The sequence below is a fragment of the Salvelinus alpinus genome, chromosome 9, assembly GCF_045679555.1.
Source record: "Salvelinus alpinus chromosome 9, SLU_Salpinus.1, whole genome shotgun sequence".
NCBI lineage: Eukaryota > Metazoa > Chordata > Actinopteri > Salmoniformes > Salmonidae > Salvelinus > Salvelinus alpinus.
The window spans coordinates 81,921,449-81,938,224 of NC_092094.1; the positions used below are offsets into that span (position 1 = coordinate 81,921,449).

General features: G+C 45.6%; 1 protein-coding gene across 1 annotated transcript in view; it reads right to left on the reverse strand.

The window, feature by feature from the left end:
* Nucleotides 1-16,776, reverse strand: part of LOC139530759 (RAC-alpha serine/threonine-protein kinase-like) — a 50,545-nt gene that overhangs the window by 2,085 nt on the left and 31,684 nt on the right. The window contains exons 3-12 of the mRNA XM_071327432.1: nt 9,605-9,733; nt 8,227-8,338; nt 7,988-8,114; nt 7,182-7,313; nt 6,990-7,055; nt 6,517-6,585; nt 6,248-6,373; nt 5,295-5,423; nt 201-415; nt 25-112 (exon numbers count right to left, since the gene is read on the reverse strand). Of these exons, the coding sequence (XP_071183533.1) occupies nt 25-112; nt 201-415; nt 5,295-5,423; nt 6,248-6,373; nt 6,517-6,585; nt 6,990-7,055; nt 7,182-7,313; nt 7,988-8,114; nt 8,227-8,338; nt 9,605-9,733 (1,193 nt within the window). The remainder of the gene's footprint in view (nt 1-24; nt 113-200; nt 416-5,294; nt 5,424-6,247; nt 6,374-6,516; nt 6,586-6,989; nt 7,056-7,181; nt 7,314-7,987; nt 8,115-8,226; nt 8,339-9,604; nt 9,734-16,776) is intronic.

Consider the following 16,776-nt stretch of genomic DNA (forward strand, 5'->3'; position numbering starts at 1 on the left):
ATGGAAATTGTTACACCGATTTACCTTCTTCTCATAAACATCTTGCCATTCAATCCCAGCAAAGAATTTGTGCTGCATGATCTCTTTAGCATCATTCTGTCCACCACCTAACCTGGAAGACACAGGGACCAATGGACAAGAGTAACTACAGAGGCCTTTTTGGTTGGAATGAGAAGGGAGGAGAGGCTAGGCCTATATACCGCTGCTTGGGGTCTTTCTTGAGCAGGCCTGAGAGCAGGGACCTGCCCTCGGGGCCCAGGGTGCGTGGGAAACGGATGTCCTCCATGAGGATGAGCTCAAACAGCTTCTCGTGGTCCTGGTTGTAGAAGGGCAGCCGACCGCACATCATCTCGTACATGACCACGCCCAGACCCCACCAGTCCACCGCCCGGCCATAGTCATTGTCCTCCAGAACCTAAACAACACAGGACAACCACAACTCAATAGAATACAACTTTACTAATACCACTATGGACAATTACAATCATACCTGGAAGCATACTCTGCATACTCAGCATTCTCTGTATACATCAATGATGTCGCTCTTGCTGCTGTGAGTCTCTGATCCACCTCTACGCAGACGACACCATTCTGTATACTTCTGGCCCTTCTTTGGACACTGTGTTAAAAACCCTCCAGGCGAGCTTCAATGCCATACAACTCTCCTTCCGTGGCCTCCAATTGCTCTTAAATACAAGTAAAACTAAATGCATGCTCTTCAACCGATCGCTGCCTGCACCTGCCCGCCTGTCCAACATCACTACTCTGGACGGTTCTGACTTAGAATATGTGGACAACTACAAATACCTAGGTGTCTGGCCAGACTGTAAACTCTCCTTCCAGACTCACATCAAACATCTCCAATCCAAAGTTAAATCTAGAATTGGCTTCCTATTCCGCAACAAAGCATCCTTCACTCATGCTGCCAAACATACCCTCGTAAAACTGTCCATCCTACCAATCCTCGACTTCGGTGATGTCATTTACAAAATAGCCTCCAATACCCTACTCAATAAATTGGATGCAGTCTATCACAGTGCCATCCGTTTTGCCACCAAAGCCCCATATACTACCCACCACTGCGACCTGTACACTCTCGTTGGCTGGCCCTCGCTTCATACTTGTCGCCAAACCCACTGGCTCCAGGTCATCTATAAGACCCTGCTAGGTAAAGTCCCCCCTTATCTCAGCTCGCTGGTCACCATAGCAGCACCCACCTGTAGCACGCGCTCCAGCAGGTATATCTCTCTGGTCACCCCCAAAACCAATTCTTCCTTTGGCCGCCTCTCCTTCCAGTTCTCTACTGCCAACGACTGGAACGAACTACAAAAATCTCTGAAACTGGAAACACTTATCTCCCTCACTAGCTTTAAGCACCAGCTGTCAGAGCAGCTCATAGATTACTGCACCTGTACATAGCCCATCTATAATTTAGCCCAAACTACCTCTTTCCCTACTGTATTTATTTATTTTGCTCCTTTGCACCCCATTATTTCTATCTCTACTTTGCATATTCTTCCACTGCAAATCAACGATTCCAGTCTTTTACTTGCTATATTTTATTTACTTTGCCATCATGGCCTTTTTTTTGCCTTTACCTCACTTGGTCACATTGTATATAGACTTATTTTTCTACTGTATTATTGACTGTATGTTTGTTTTACTCCATGTGTAACTTTGTGTTGTTGTATGTGTCGAACTGCTTTGCTTTATCTTGGCCAGGTCGCAATTGTAAATGAGAACGTGTTCTCAACTTGCCTACCTGGTTAAATAAAGGTGAAATAAAAATAATAATACAAATAAAATAATGTAGGACAGTACAAGGACAATAATAGGGCTAGCAGGAGTTCAAATGTACGGTCAGCCCTATGACGGCATCAAAAGAGACACACATACTATACATTCTTGGTTTAGATCTCTGAAACCTATCTATTAGCTAAGTGGATGGACATTAGGTGAGTAGTGAGGTCAGCAGCTCTCCAGGCTGTATAAAGAACCCTGAGGCCAGTGCCCCCCCTCCCCCCCCCCCCCCTTCTCCTGGTCTGGGCTTTCTGACCAGCCACAGCAAGCACTGACTCACATCTCACAATAGGAGCAGGGATAGAATTTCCCCAGGAGCCCTGCATATTTAATCACCAGAGGTCTGCAGTACACACCAACATCCCGAATGCACTGTATATCCAACCACACCACTGCCACAGCCCTTCGTCATGGTGGTGGAGGCTCACACACCGTGGAAGGTGACATGTTCACACGTTCTAATCAACTGGCTTGCTTCAGCTCTGTGCTGACCAACTGAGGCAACCTGTTGAACGTCAGTACACTCTTCCATTTGTTACTATACAAGGCCTTCTGGGATGTGTAGTTGGGTCAACAGTACCAGAAGGATGTTGTAAGTGAAATCAAGTCACTGAGAACAGGCTGTTCTTTAAAACATCAAAAGGTTATATGAGGTGAGATAGACCGGTCCAGGAATAGATTCATAGGTAAGGGGGCAGCCTAATATAATTAAATATGGACATGAAGGTACACAGACCCAGAAAGAGGAAGGCAGAACAGATGGACGGACGTGGCCGTAAATAGAACAAAACCGGAGTGTGTTTGTGCGTGTGGGTGGGCGGCGTGTGTGTGTCTGAGGGGCACGCTGCTTGGCGCTGCGGTTAGGGCCTCGGAGGGCAGGGGTAACCTGAAGCCGGCACGGTGCTAGGATTACTGGACCGTCTCTATTTCCAGCGCTGCTGTCGTGCGATTCACACCGTGAGACAGCTGGGTCTGCAGCTGCCCCATATACAGTATGTAGAAGAGCGCCACAGCTGTGGAGCTGCCAGGACCACAGGAGCCAAGCTCATCCCTCACACGTAACCAGGGCTGCCTGGACCGACTCTGTTACACTGGCCCCAAGGACAGCACAGTGCAGAGTGGAGGGAGGAGTGGAAGAGAAATATCCTCCACTTGATACTACTCTCCATCTTACTCTGGCCCTTTTTTTTCTCCCTCTAACAGAAACACAGCTACCGTCCCTCTCTCAAACACATCACTGGCTCACATTATATGTGATTCCCTTCACTCTCCTTAACTTCCTTGTTCATAACTTGGTCCCGTGTGGCTCAGTTGGTAGAGCATGGCGCTTGCAACGCCAGGGTTGTGGGGGGACCAGGATGAATATGTATGAACTTTCCAATTTGTAAGTCGCTCTGGATAAGAGCGTCTGCTAAATGACTTAAATGTAAATGTAAATAACTTCCCTAATTCAACTTCAGTCATTACTGTTCCAATGTTTCTATAAAACGACCCTATTTCACAGTGGCTTAAGTGAAACTGGTTCCATGGGTGTTCTCTAGAGGAAGGTTTACAGTGCTGGGCTCCTGGCCTGTGGAATATTCCCAGACGTTACAGGATTCCTGTGCAGCACACACAACAAGGTCATTGTTTACTGCAGAACAACCTGTAACACTGCCTGGCCCTGGCTCCATAGAGACGCTCTGCGGCGACCCTGTCTCCACGGAAACGCCCCCTGATGTCTCCGCTGCTGGAGTCTAGCAGAGCTGGGGCTGTTATAGGGTAGAATGTTACTGTGTACTGCCATTCTGTACACAGTAACATTCTACCCTATAACAGCCCCAGCTCTTCCTCTGCCATTCTGTACACAGTAACATTCTACCCTATAACAGCCCCAGCTCTTCCTCTGCCATTCTGTACACAGTAACATTCTACCCTATAACAGCCCCAGCTCTTCCTCTGCCATTCTGTACACAGTAACATTCTACCCTATAACAGCCCCAGCTCTTCCTCTGCCATTCTGTACACAGTAACATTCTACCCTATAACAGCCCCAGCTCTTCCTCTGCCATTCAGTACACAGTAACATTCTACCCTATAACAGCCCCAGCTAGAATGTTACTGTGTACAGAATGGCAGAGGAAGAGCTGGGGGTGAATATGGGGGGGGGGGGGGGGTCCAGTTAATGGAGGTTGTCTTTCATTTCTAACATACCCCACATAAAACATGAAATTATATAAACAGATTATGTTCTTTCCTTTTACTTATCATTTGCCTTTTGCTGGCCCTAGTGTGAGTGGGGGACATTATGATGAAATAGTCATTCATGCGCTGGTTGGCTTTTGTGATGATAGCTACTGTAGACTATGCCCTAGATCAGGATGGTCCTCTAAGAGAGATGAAGATATCAGATGAAAGCGCCATGGGAGAATGTTACTGGGGAGAAGTGAAGTAAGGACAACGTGCGTGGCCCTGGCTTTGACAGGTCAGGATAGTCATCCTGAACAGCAGTTCAGACTGTTGGGGCTTTTAAAGCAGGCCTGAAGACTTAACTTTATTGGCTGGCCTACCCTTCTTCCTAGACTTTGATTGTTGCTTTTATGATATGGTGATTTATATTTTCTTTGTTTGTTTTTAAAAAAAATGATTTTTCTATTTTAACTTTAAATTTTATGCACTTTGAGATAAATCTTGCTTAATGAAAAGCGCTTTACAAATGTAATCAATTGTTATCATCATCATCATCATCATCATCCCGGGCAGCATTGGGCTAGAAGCAGCTGCAGCCAATGTGGACTTTTCTCCAGGGGTGGAAGCTCATGTTTCCTGAGGCACTGCCAACCCCCCCCCCCCAGCAAATTCCAAATGGCGGCTAAAAACAACGAGCCGGCAAATGTGTCAACATGGGCACCCTTCTCCCGGAAAGAAATTCCTATGGCAAGAGGGCTATCGCACACACAATGCCCTATCGCGCAACACACACCACTCAAACACACGTCACATCTGCACGCAGTGGGGAGCAGCCACACCCCTGTACACATATCCTCTCAACCAACAAAAATGGGCACACCCTGCCCTGCCCTAGTCACACTGCAGACTCATTAGCTCCATATCTTACACTGAAGATTAGACAGGCATTTAGGAACAGCTGTCCCAAAGCCACTCTTCCACATAGCTTGTATGCCTTAACAATATGCCCGACAACATACATTTATGATGCTGTGTGTAGTGGGATATATTCTCTGCGCCACACATACTGTTAATTCTTTCAGGTACTTACCAATTATGTGACTTTATTCTGTTCAGTTGATTTAAACTCAAATTTGATACAGTGTACTAACAAGAACATGTCAAAAGTGTGTGAACCATCAGGTCTTTTCACAACATCAAATTCTAAACATCTGAAGAGGAAGAAGGCCACATGGGTTGGGCTCCAAAGGCTACATCTTTACTGACTCAAAATGATAAGATTTAATGACCCCCATATTGGTGATTGGACAGTGAGAATACACTACCTCTGGGGCCAGGTACTCTGGCGTCCCACAGAAGGTCTTCATGGTGGCCCCGTCTGTGATCCCCTCCTTACACAGTCCAAAGTCAGTGATCTGTATGTGTCCGTCTTTGTCCAGCATGAGATTTTCCAGCTGAAGGGAGGAGACAGAATGAGACAGGAAGTATCCGCATCAGGAGGGAGAATGCCTGTATGAGGTGTGTGATTGAGGCCCAGCTGATTTGGCTTCAGCTCAGAGGAATGAGTTAGCGATGCATTGCCTTTTAATATCATCCTCTCATTAAACGTCACCTGGCATCTGTAGCTCACACGTGACCAGTAGCACCAGGCAGGCAGGCCAGAGTCAGCACATCCTCCAATACTGCTACCCTGGCATTTTCAGGAGAACCTTAGCAGGTTGGAAGCCTGCCTCATAAACCCATGGGAAGATCACAGGGAGGGGGGAACGAGGAGGAGGGGGGGGGGGGGTATGCTGACCTGGCTGGTATAGTTTCATCAGCTGGAAGAAACAGGGCTACAGATGCCTCCCTCCCCTCCCTCCTAAAAAACAGTCATATAATACCTCTGCTCTTATGCTATGAATACAGTTCACTGAGTTTTTGTACCGGCCTCTTGCTTCTGGTAGGAACAAATTGCAGCTTTACGGAATAAGTTTGATGCCGGGGGTAAAAGATGACTCAATATTCTTACACACTTTCTAAAATACAAAATGTTTAATTGTTACCTATTTACATTAATGGTGAAAACAAAGAAAAATAAACGAGTCGAACAGCTGTCCAGAAGGATATGTTGGTTATTCTACTCCTCCTGCCATAAGAGGAGGTCTAGGCCTAAGTTTCCAGCTGCAGTGAGGCCTGAATCAGGGGGAGGCAGATCGATGCACCCCTGGCTGCAGCATGCTGCTGTGGACACTATTTATATCCCAGGTCGGAGACTGACTGTGTTCCACCACCTTACCTTCAGGTCTCTGTAGACCACGTTCCTCTCAGCATGCAGGTAGTCCAGCGCTGACACTATCTCTGCTCCGTAGAACCGAGCCCGCTCCTCCGAGAACACCCGGTCCCGGGACAGGTGGAAGAACAGCTAGAGGAGGGAGGGAAGGAGGGAGAGGAGACAGAGGGAACAGGGTAAGCGTACACAGAAGGAGGGGTGGGAGGCGTTATTGGCTACTACTAGCTAAATTGGATCTTGCGTGTCAGGTGTTATTGACAGTTTAAAAAGCTCACCTCTCCGCCGTTCGCATACTCCATGACGAAACACAACCGGTCATGAGTCTGGAAGGAGTATTTCAGGCCCTGGAGATATACACTAATAACTTTAACTGCAATCAATGAAAAAATAAGCTTGCAAGTTCTCCAAAAGAAACATAAGTCTTTGTTGATGTGATATCTGCCTTTGGGATATTATGTGTGCCAACTGCCCATTCACCACAGTGGGATGAACACAAGCTGCATGTGTTACCACTTAACGTGGAAGAGTTTGGCATTGTGAGCCATCAGACTTTGAGAAAGGTGGTTAACTGACAATGAAAGGTCTAGTGTCCTCAATAGAGGCCAAGTCTATTGCTGTGTTTGTAAACATAGCTCAAACTCTCCCAGCACAGATTCAGCATCTCCCCCTGCATGGAAGCTCCGCAGAGTCTTTGTGGCCAGAGGAGAGTTTGGGTTAGGTGTATGGAGTGGATGGAGGGGTCTCTCACCGTCAAGAACGGATGCTTGGAATTCTGGAGCACTCGGTTTTCTGTGAGTGTGTGTGCCACTTCATCCTGAAAGAGATCACAAAGAGTGTCTGTGCAACTCCCACAATGGCTGCCGTTTAGGTATCCATGATCGCCCCCATGCTCTCTCTCTCGCTCTCATGCTTCCTGTAACGGTCAGTGGCCTGTACTCACTTTCGCTACGATTACTTCCTTCTTCAGGATTTTCATGGCATAGTAGCGTCCTGTGGCCTTCTCCTTCACCAGGATCACTTTGCCAAAAGTGCCTTTTCCTAGTAGTTTGAGGTATTCAAAGTCATGCATAGTCTATGAGTGAGGGGAGAAAAAGAGCCACCGGGTTACAAAACAGCAGCTATAACAAATTCATGCTCTAACTAGTCAAAACATATAATCCCACTGACAACAACACGGAAGCATTACAAGTGCTAGTTCATCCACTCCGCAATTTCCACTCTTCTAAAGGTGGGACTATATGCTGCAGTGGCTAATTTAACCTCTGACCCCCAGGGCTGGTGAGAATGTTGAAAACGGTTGCGTGGGGGACATCCAATCCGGTGTCCTTAGACCTTTGTTTCATGAGTTAACAGCACACGTGTGCTGTTGAAACATAGTGGACACGCTATGTGGTGCTAAGCCTCCCAGGGCTTATGTCAGGAAAGTGTCAGGGAGCCGGGTGGGCTGGGGTGAGGCAGGAAGGGCCGTGAGGAGCGGGGTGAGGCAGGAAGGGCCGTGAGGAGCGGGGTGAGGCAGGAAGGGCCGTGAGGAGCGGGGTGAGGCAGGAAGGGTCGTGAGGAGCGGGGTGAGGCAGGAAGGGCCGTGAGGAGCGGGGTGAGGCAGGAAGGGCCGTGAGGAGCGGGGTGAGGCAGGAAGGGCCGTGAGGAGCGGGGTGAGGCAGGAAGGGCCGTGAGGAGCGGGGTGAGGCAGGAAGGGCCGTGAGGAGGGGGTGAGGCAGGAAGGGCCGTGAGGAGGGCAGGACGCACCACTTTGAGTCTGGGTTTGGTCAGGTACATCTCCATGTCCATTGGGTCTGGGGAGGAATCCATCATCTCCTCCTCCTCTTTCTGTAGACTGTCTGCTACGGCTTCAATGGCCTTCGTCCATTCTTCCCTGAGAGATTGAGAAAGGAGACGAGTTAGAGGAAAAGAGGGAGAGAGAGTGGAAGGGAAATTACAACACCTCATTTAACATGAGGTAATTCAGCCCAATCATGTGAGCTTGCCTCTCCTCGGGGGTCTCCACGTGGAAGGTGCGCTCGATGACAGTGGTCCACTGCAGGCAGCGGATGATGAATGTGTTGGGCTTGGGCCTCTCAGTCTTCATCAGCTGGCACTCTGGCCACATCCAGGGTGAGATGGCGCAGGAGGAGAGAGAGACCCGCAGTTACAGCCATTTATCTTTATCGCCACCCTAACAGACACTGCAGGGACTGCCACCATACACAGGGAACTGAACAGGCGCACTATGGGTGAAGGGGGAAACCCTGATCACAGATCTCTTCATACTGAATATTTGAACCTCAAGATTTGGTCATTACATGGGACTGTGAGATGGATAATGTGAAATAAGCAGACGTTTCAGTCAATTCCAGAAAATGTCAAATATATAATATGGGCCACAGACAACATTCACTTCAAAAGAATCTGCTTGAATCAAAGTTAGAATTCTAAGAGAGCAGCCAGTTTCCCAGTGCAGCTCTTTCACATAGTCAACATACTGCGTGTGCCAAAAGGAGACATGAAGGAGTTTGTCAGGATGTCTGTTAGATGGAGGATATGGGGCTGGGCCACCACTGAGCTCCAGCAGGGCCCTGTCAGTGTGGCTGTGTAGCCCAGACCCACACCCAGCACCACACGGCCCCTCTGTGGGTCTACTGCAGGTCTGCTCAGTGACTCTCCGTACTGCTGATTGAGACAGAGCTACAGAGCAGAGCACAGATAAATAATTGAAATCAGACGGTTAATAACTACTATAACTCAAGAGTGTCAGGAGGAAACGTTTTGTTTAACAAACAGTATGATGTCTAATTACTCTGTTCAATCATCTGCAGAGCCTGTCCCAGTAACTTTCTGCCATCTAGGGTTGCTCTGCTCTACAGAGTCGCAGCAGAGCGGTCTCTTAGACAAGACTGGAATTCACACATAGCCAGGGAGAATACACCAGTCTATTCTGCTGTTTCTTTGAACTGTACCAATTAAGGTAAGACATTGGCATAGGAGCTACTGAACAGAATATAAACATTTTCTATGGGGGATTATGCAATATACACTGAGTACACCAAACATTAGGAACATATTTTCTCTTGCCCATTCACCCTCTGAATGGTACACATACACAATCCATGTCTCAATTGTCTCAAGGCTTAAAAATCCTTCTTTAACCCGTCTCCTCCCATTCATCTAGACTTGTTAAATCCACTTCGATCAGTGACATCAATAAGAGATCATAGCTTTCACCTGGATTCACCTGCTCAGTAGTCTACAGTACGTCATGGAAAGAGCAGGTGTTCTTAATGTTTTGCATACTCAGTGTATAGCGTGATATGAACTTAAAATGGGTGAGGTAATGTCGATAGTAGTCTTGAAAGCGTAGATACTCACGTGCTACTGAGAAGTTATTTAAAGGGGTTTCAAGTGCCTCAACATGTTGTGGTCGTTCCTTGTAGCCTATGAATGTACCATCAGTCTTGAGTAGAAAATACCTAGGCCTCCAGGTCTTAATGTACTCTCCTGCAAAGAGAGAGGGAGAAATTGGATGCGCATAATTGGTGTCTATAATCCAATGTGCTGGTTTCACAAGATTCAATTTTTTTTGGATCCCATTAGCCGACACCATGACGACAGCTATATTCTTCATGTTGATTGGTCTATGACAATTTAGCTGTGCGGTTTGATGATTTATGATGCACAAAGTTATTCTTTTCAAGGCGCCACCCTTATTTCAGTGGTGTGACCCATTTCCTGTGATCTAATTACCATGCTGTTCACTAAAATTACCATCTTTTCACCCACTTTCCGCTATAGTAGGACAAAGCCAGGACAAATGGCTGTTTTAGCCAGAGTCAGGACCCTTGCCTCTGCCTCGTGTCCCATACAGAGCTCCCAAAGGGATCCATCCCTTCCCCATCCACTTCAATACAACACACCCACAGACTAATCTCTCAAAGGCAACAAAACTCAATTTATTCTGTGGATGGTTCAGGAAACGTTGTGCCAGATGTTCCCGAAATCTGAAAAATAAAAACGCTTACGCACCATAAAAAAGGCAGTGGCTCACATCGGAGAGGGGCTTGAATATTTATATTGGAAAAGTGTAATTTATTTTTAATTATGGGAGCCGGATATTAACCCCATGCAGTGCCTGAGCAAGCTGTCCTTAATTGCCCCATTTCCTCTGATACAGAAGTCTGGGGGAAGTGGAGATCAGTCAATGCCGGCGTCCTGCTCCTCTTCTCCCCGAGCCTGGCACAGTTAGGCCACAGGCTCCAGTCTGAGGAAACTGATCCCAGACCTGTCTGTGATGAGGCAGACAGACCGGGAATCCCTCTATAACAGTACCTAAATGACCTCTAGTCCACTCATCACAACTCATATAAACTCCTCTTAGTGAGAAGAGGCAATGTAGACCATCACTAAGTGGATAGTACGCCATATTCTAAAAGTCTCACCTCAAAGTGATGGTTAAACTGTCCGACTAGCAGAGTGCCACCTGAGGGGCTAGATGGCTCTGATTCACTCAAACACCAACCATTACAGCAGTAACACACACACAGAGTGTGAAACACCTGCTTTACTGCAACCTGCGAGGTGGCGGCACAAATCACAGCACTAGAGAAAACATCTGCCTCAGAGCACTGTATACTTTAAATTTCAATCTGCAGCAGATGTCCAATATGTTATTACGGCTGTTGCCATTTTTCATCATGGCACGGGGAGGAGATTTTTCCATCTCCAACCTGCTGGCTAAGTGTTTTTACACCAAATGCAGCTCATTTAGAAATTAGTTAGACTTTGTCTGCCTTCAGATTGCAATGCTTACTGCTTGCATACAGAGCTGAGCTCACTACATCCTCGTTGAAAAACACACGGTGTGATAGAGTAAAACCTCTGTGGATTTCCCCATGCCTGTCCAATATGCTGCAATTACAGTGATGAGTCATTTGTCTATTTTACACTACATGGCTCATGAATCAACATTCACAACACTAATCCACACACACACACCGGTCCCCAGAGAATCCACATCGTCAATGTGATTTACAACTATGGGTCAATGGCAGCTTCACACGACTGACAATTCCTCGTTACATCAGCACAGTGGTGGGCATTGGTGAGGAGAAACAGAGATACGGCTATAAGGAGCAGGATCATGGGTGAGAAGCCAACAGTTTCCAACAGCTGGACCCTCCATATCCAAGACCCCTTTCCAGACTCATGACAAACCTGAGGGACATTGTGTCCAAAAAAACACCCTCTCAGACCTGGTCTCAGCCCCAGCCTTAAACCAAGGCCTCACTTCTGCCCCAGCTGGTTTGTCAGTGAGGTCTTGGCTGACCCATATCCCCCACCTCACCCCAGGCCAGGCTCAGAGCCCCTGGAAGGGTAGGCTGGGGACAGTATGTGCACAATGCAGAGGCAGCATAATGAGCCCCTACTTCCAAGCCTGCATCACCCCAGCACAGTGACAGAGGAAGGGTTAGCCTACACACTGGCAGGGCTCCGCTCAACTCTTTCGGGAAGAATACAGAGAGAGATTCAGGAAGTAGGCTAGGTCTACCGTTTGGGGTTTTCAACAATGACACGAACTGGCTGAGTGATTACCTTAATTGTGTCGAGGCCACAAACTGGTATCTAGACCATGGTCCCAACACAGACAAGCAGAGACAGATGTTTGTTTATGTGCACGAAAGTACACTCTACAGTGTATATGTCTATGTTTGAATGTGTGAATGTACAGTATATATCTGACAACAGCTATTGTTGCCCTCCCCAAGCACAGAGGGCCAGCATGGGGCCTGGATTTGGCCTGCCAGCCCCTCTGACGCACAATGCCCACCCAGGCTGGCACGAGTTGGTGTCCACCATGCCTTGTGTCTGGAACGCACTGCAGAGACATTCCTCCACGCAAAACTTGGCTCTGTCACATGGCTCTCGAGGTGACTATGAATACACGCTGTACCCTGTCACAGTGTCACTACATAACAACAAAGCCAAGGTGATGATGAATACACGCTGTACCCGGTCACTACATAACAAAGCCAAGGTGACAGGCACTTAATGGTCATCCTTCACTGTAATACAAATGGCATCTCAGGAAACGCTAGCTTGTAAAGACCAGAGAGTAGGGAGTTCAGTGAACTGAACGAGGTCATCATGGTGGAATGTGACACCTCTCCACCTAACCCCACCATGAGACTCCACAGCAGGCTGGGACCACAGCAGGCTGGGACCACAGCAGGCTGGGACCACAGCAGGCTGGGACCACAGCAGGCTGGGACCACAGCAGGCTGGGACCACAGCAGGACTGACATTGGTGCAATTGGCAGAACAAAAAAATTGTTTGTGTGCTTCTTTTTTTCTCTTCCAAATTAAACAGTGGTGAAAACAATGGCTGTGAATGCTTAAAAGCCCTTCGATAACATGCATACTGCCAATGTCTCCTATGAGACAGGTTATAAAATGAGAAGATGGTCTTTGGTCTGGCTGGAGCGAGGACATCCTGACCAGCCATACGTATCCTCATCCTGACTGGGGCCTGTGGAGTCATGTGACGGTAGAAATGCCCACACCCGTCTGTCTGTGTGCCCATTTCTGTTACCTGCAGTCTGTTTTTTCCCTGTAGAAAACAGCCATGACCCTGCTGTGTTTTCTATTTACATGCACTTCCCCTTTCCATTATCACTTCTACTTTTTACAATGACCTTTTTCTAAGACTAAAAACCCAGCCCACTACTGTACTGTACTGTGCTAATGTTATGTTGATGACATCCTAACGTGCTATCCCCACAACTTGAGAATGCGTGCTTATGGGATATGAGGCTATGGATGTGCAGACAACAGCAGCAGCCCACTGGTTGGCAATGAAATTACGTTGAACCAATGTGGACTAGATGTTGATTTGATGTCTTTGCACAGTGAGAGGGGATGCCAAGACTCATTCATAGACAAATTAAATGACTCACTAAGTACTTGTGTGCTTTTTTGACACACTATATTTTGACAGATTGGACCAACTGGACATGTCGCAGGATAGAGAGTAAGAGAAGAGACAACATGCTGACTAAGAAAAGGGACTCTGGGATAAAAGGAGTCCCCTGCGATCAACTCTATCTTCAAAGTCTTTCAGCTGCAGTAAACTGGCCTATTTCATCCCACTAGAACGTTTTGATTGTAGAAAACAGGAAACAACTGGACAGAGAGCATCACAACATAGCAGATAAGATCAAGAACTGAACAATCTTTGAGATGGGTAACTTTGACTACAGACTCATCCCGGAAACATATGCACAACAACAACCACAAACAGGATCCATTTCCACTGTTGGAGCCTGCTCTACATTTGTCCCAGAGACGTCAGATAAAGTTCTAGGAGCAAAGGACGTAGACGAGAGTACAAACTGTAAATGAATGAGATGAGAGAACCAGAAGGTAGCGAGAGAGATTACTACATATGTTCACTACATACGTGTCTGAGAGCGTGACTGAAGTCTATACGCGCATGTTCGTGTGTGTGTGTGTGTGTGTGTGGGGGGGGGGGGGGGGGGGGCATGCGAGGAGCTGTCGGGGGCTGATAGAGTGTCTTTACATGACAAACAGCTGCTGAGGTCTGGGATGCACGCTTGGCAAAGTGGAAAATAATGAACAGTGAGAATCTGCCAAACACAAGAGAATTCATCTTTATTTGCCAACTGCTACATGGCTTGTGTGTGGACAGCCACAATGTTCCAGTGCCACGCCCTCCACACACACACACACTCAATGACTTACAGCTGCATAGACAGCCAATTGTCCAAATACTGTATATGGGCAGTTCCATGTAAAGACCCATGAGCACCAACATGTAAAGTGCATAGGAGCACATCACATTTGGTGTCAAATGAAAGCTAAGAGTATGAGAAATTAAGGCATTGATAAATTTTTCCACCACCAAAAATTGTAATAAGCAAAAGCTTTGATTTCTGGTTAAAACAGATGGAAAAAGGGGTCTTAGAAAACATCTAGCAGAAAAAGTCTGAATAAGGTATTAGAAATACAATAACGTTGAGGTGAAGACCCCTGACAACAAATATCAACATTTAACTTGCAGAATTTTTTTGCCTTCTGTAAGTTAAAATATATATTGCCTAGTGTTGTCATTCTGTTACCCAAAAAAGCATATTTGTAAAGACCCCTGTGCAGTCTTTGCAAATCATCACTATGTCTAATAAATAATTGTGTGTGTGTTCATTTAATGAACATAAATGCTAAATATATTTGGGAGTTATTTTCCTGAGTCTCCTTAAGCCCTTTAAATGCTCAGTCTAATCGTTTGGGCATTAGGAAACAAATTTGAACATATTTACATACACAGCCTGGATGCTCTCTAGAGCCCACGCACTTATCCAGATGAACTTTCATTGGTATAATATAAATCAGATCATTGTGAGGTCATGATGTGGGCCAAAAGTCCCATCCCACCTGAACACGAAAAGGGCAATATCATCATTTTCAAAATGTCAGTCCCATTTCAACCACATAGCGTGGAAATATCATTATTATTATTTTTAGATTTAATACATTTTTAACTGCACTTTTGGTATTTTATTAGAATCCCCATTAGCTGTTGCAAAAGCAGCAGCTACTCTTCCTGGGGTCCACACAAAACATGACATAATACAGAACATTAATAACCTCTCTAGGATGAGAGTGGCGCTAGCGGCACTCCCCCCCCACCCCCACTGAAAAACCAGTGCCGCGAAATTCAAAAAAAATATTTTTTTTAAATATTTAACTTTCACACATTAATGTCCAATACAGCTAATGAAAGACACAGATCTTGTGAATCCAGTCAACATGTCCGATTTTTAAAATGTTTTACAGGGAAGACACAATATGTAAAGATGTACATCTATTACCTAAAAACACATTAGCATAATCCACCATCTTTTATTTGTCCACCAACACCAGTAGCTATCACCAATTCGGCTAAACTAAGATATTTATAGCCCCTAACCAATAAAAAAACTCATCAGATGACAGTCTGATAACATATTTATGGTATGGGATAGGTTTTGTTAGAAAAAAGTGCATATTTCAGGTAGATGGCATAGGTTACAATTGCACCCACCGTCACAAATGGAATAGAAAAACTACTTAGAGCAACGTGTTTACCTACTTACTAATCATCAAACATTTCGTAAAAATACACAGCATACACGAATCGAAAGACACAGATCCTGTGAATACAGACAATATTTCAGATTTTCTAAGTGTCTTACAGCGAAAACACAATAAATCGTTATATTAGCATAGCACATAGCACATAGCAGCCCAGCATTGATTCTAGCCAAAGTGAGCGATAAAAGTAAACATCGCCAAAATATATTAATTTTTTCACTAACCTTCTCAGAATTCTTCAGATGACACTCCTGTAACATCATATTACACAATCCATATAGAGTTTGATCGAAAATGTTTATATTTAGCCACCAAAATCATGGTTAGACAATGTGAAATGTAGCTCAGCTGGTCAGAAAAAGTCTGTGCGCCACTTAGACAGTGATCTACTCTTATACATAAATACTCATAAACGTGACTAAAAAATATAGGGTGGACAGGGATTGATAGACAATTTAATTCTTAATACAATCGCGGAATTACATTTTTTAAATTATCCTTACTTTTCAATACAGCTTGCGCCAAGCGAAGCTACGTCAAAAAACATGGCGTCCAAAGCCACTAACACTTTTCGACAGAAACACGATTTATCATAATAAAAATGTCCTACTTTGAGCTGTTCTTCCATCGGTATCTTGGGCAAAGGATCCTTTCTTGGGTCCAATCGTCTTTTGGTGGAAAGCTGTCCTCTTGCCATGTGGAAATGCCAACTGCGTTCGGGATGAACTGGAAGCGTGCCCAGCAATTCACAGCGTTTCAGAAATAAATGTCCCAAAATCGCACTAAACGGATATAAATTGCTATAAAACGCTTTAAATTAACTACCTTATGATGTTTTTAACTCCCATAACGAGTAGAAACATGACCCGAGTAATATTACTCCCTCCACTAATGCTTGGAACAGGTGCGGGTCGGTGTCCTCTAGGCGCTTGACGCAGCTCCAAAAGAGTGACTAGCCTCAGGGTTTTTTAATTTATAGTGCCTGTGAACGCGCAATCGACCCCATTCAAATCGTCATCACGTAAAGACATCCAGGGGAAGACGTAAGCAGTGTCCGTATAGTCATAGCAATAACAGTGCCCTTTTAACTGACTCCAGAACAGTGGCCAATTTTTTTTTAAATCTGACTCCATGTCAGGGAAATTGCTGTAGAATGGGCTCTGTTCCACTTAGAGACAAAATTTCAACTCCTATAGAAACTATAGACTGTTTTCTATCCAATAATAATAATAATATGCATATTGTACGATCAAGAACTTTGTGGGAAGCCGTTTCAAAAAATTACACGATTAGCATAAATAGCCACAACAGCGCCCCCATCCTCAACAGGATAAACAAGAACAGCTCAAGGACAGAACTACATCAACACATACACACAACATATCTAGTTCAAATAG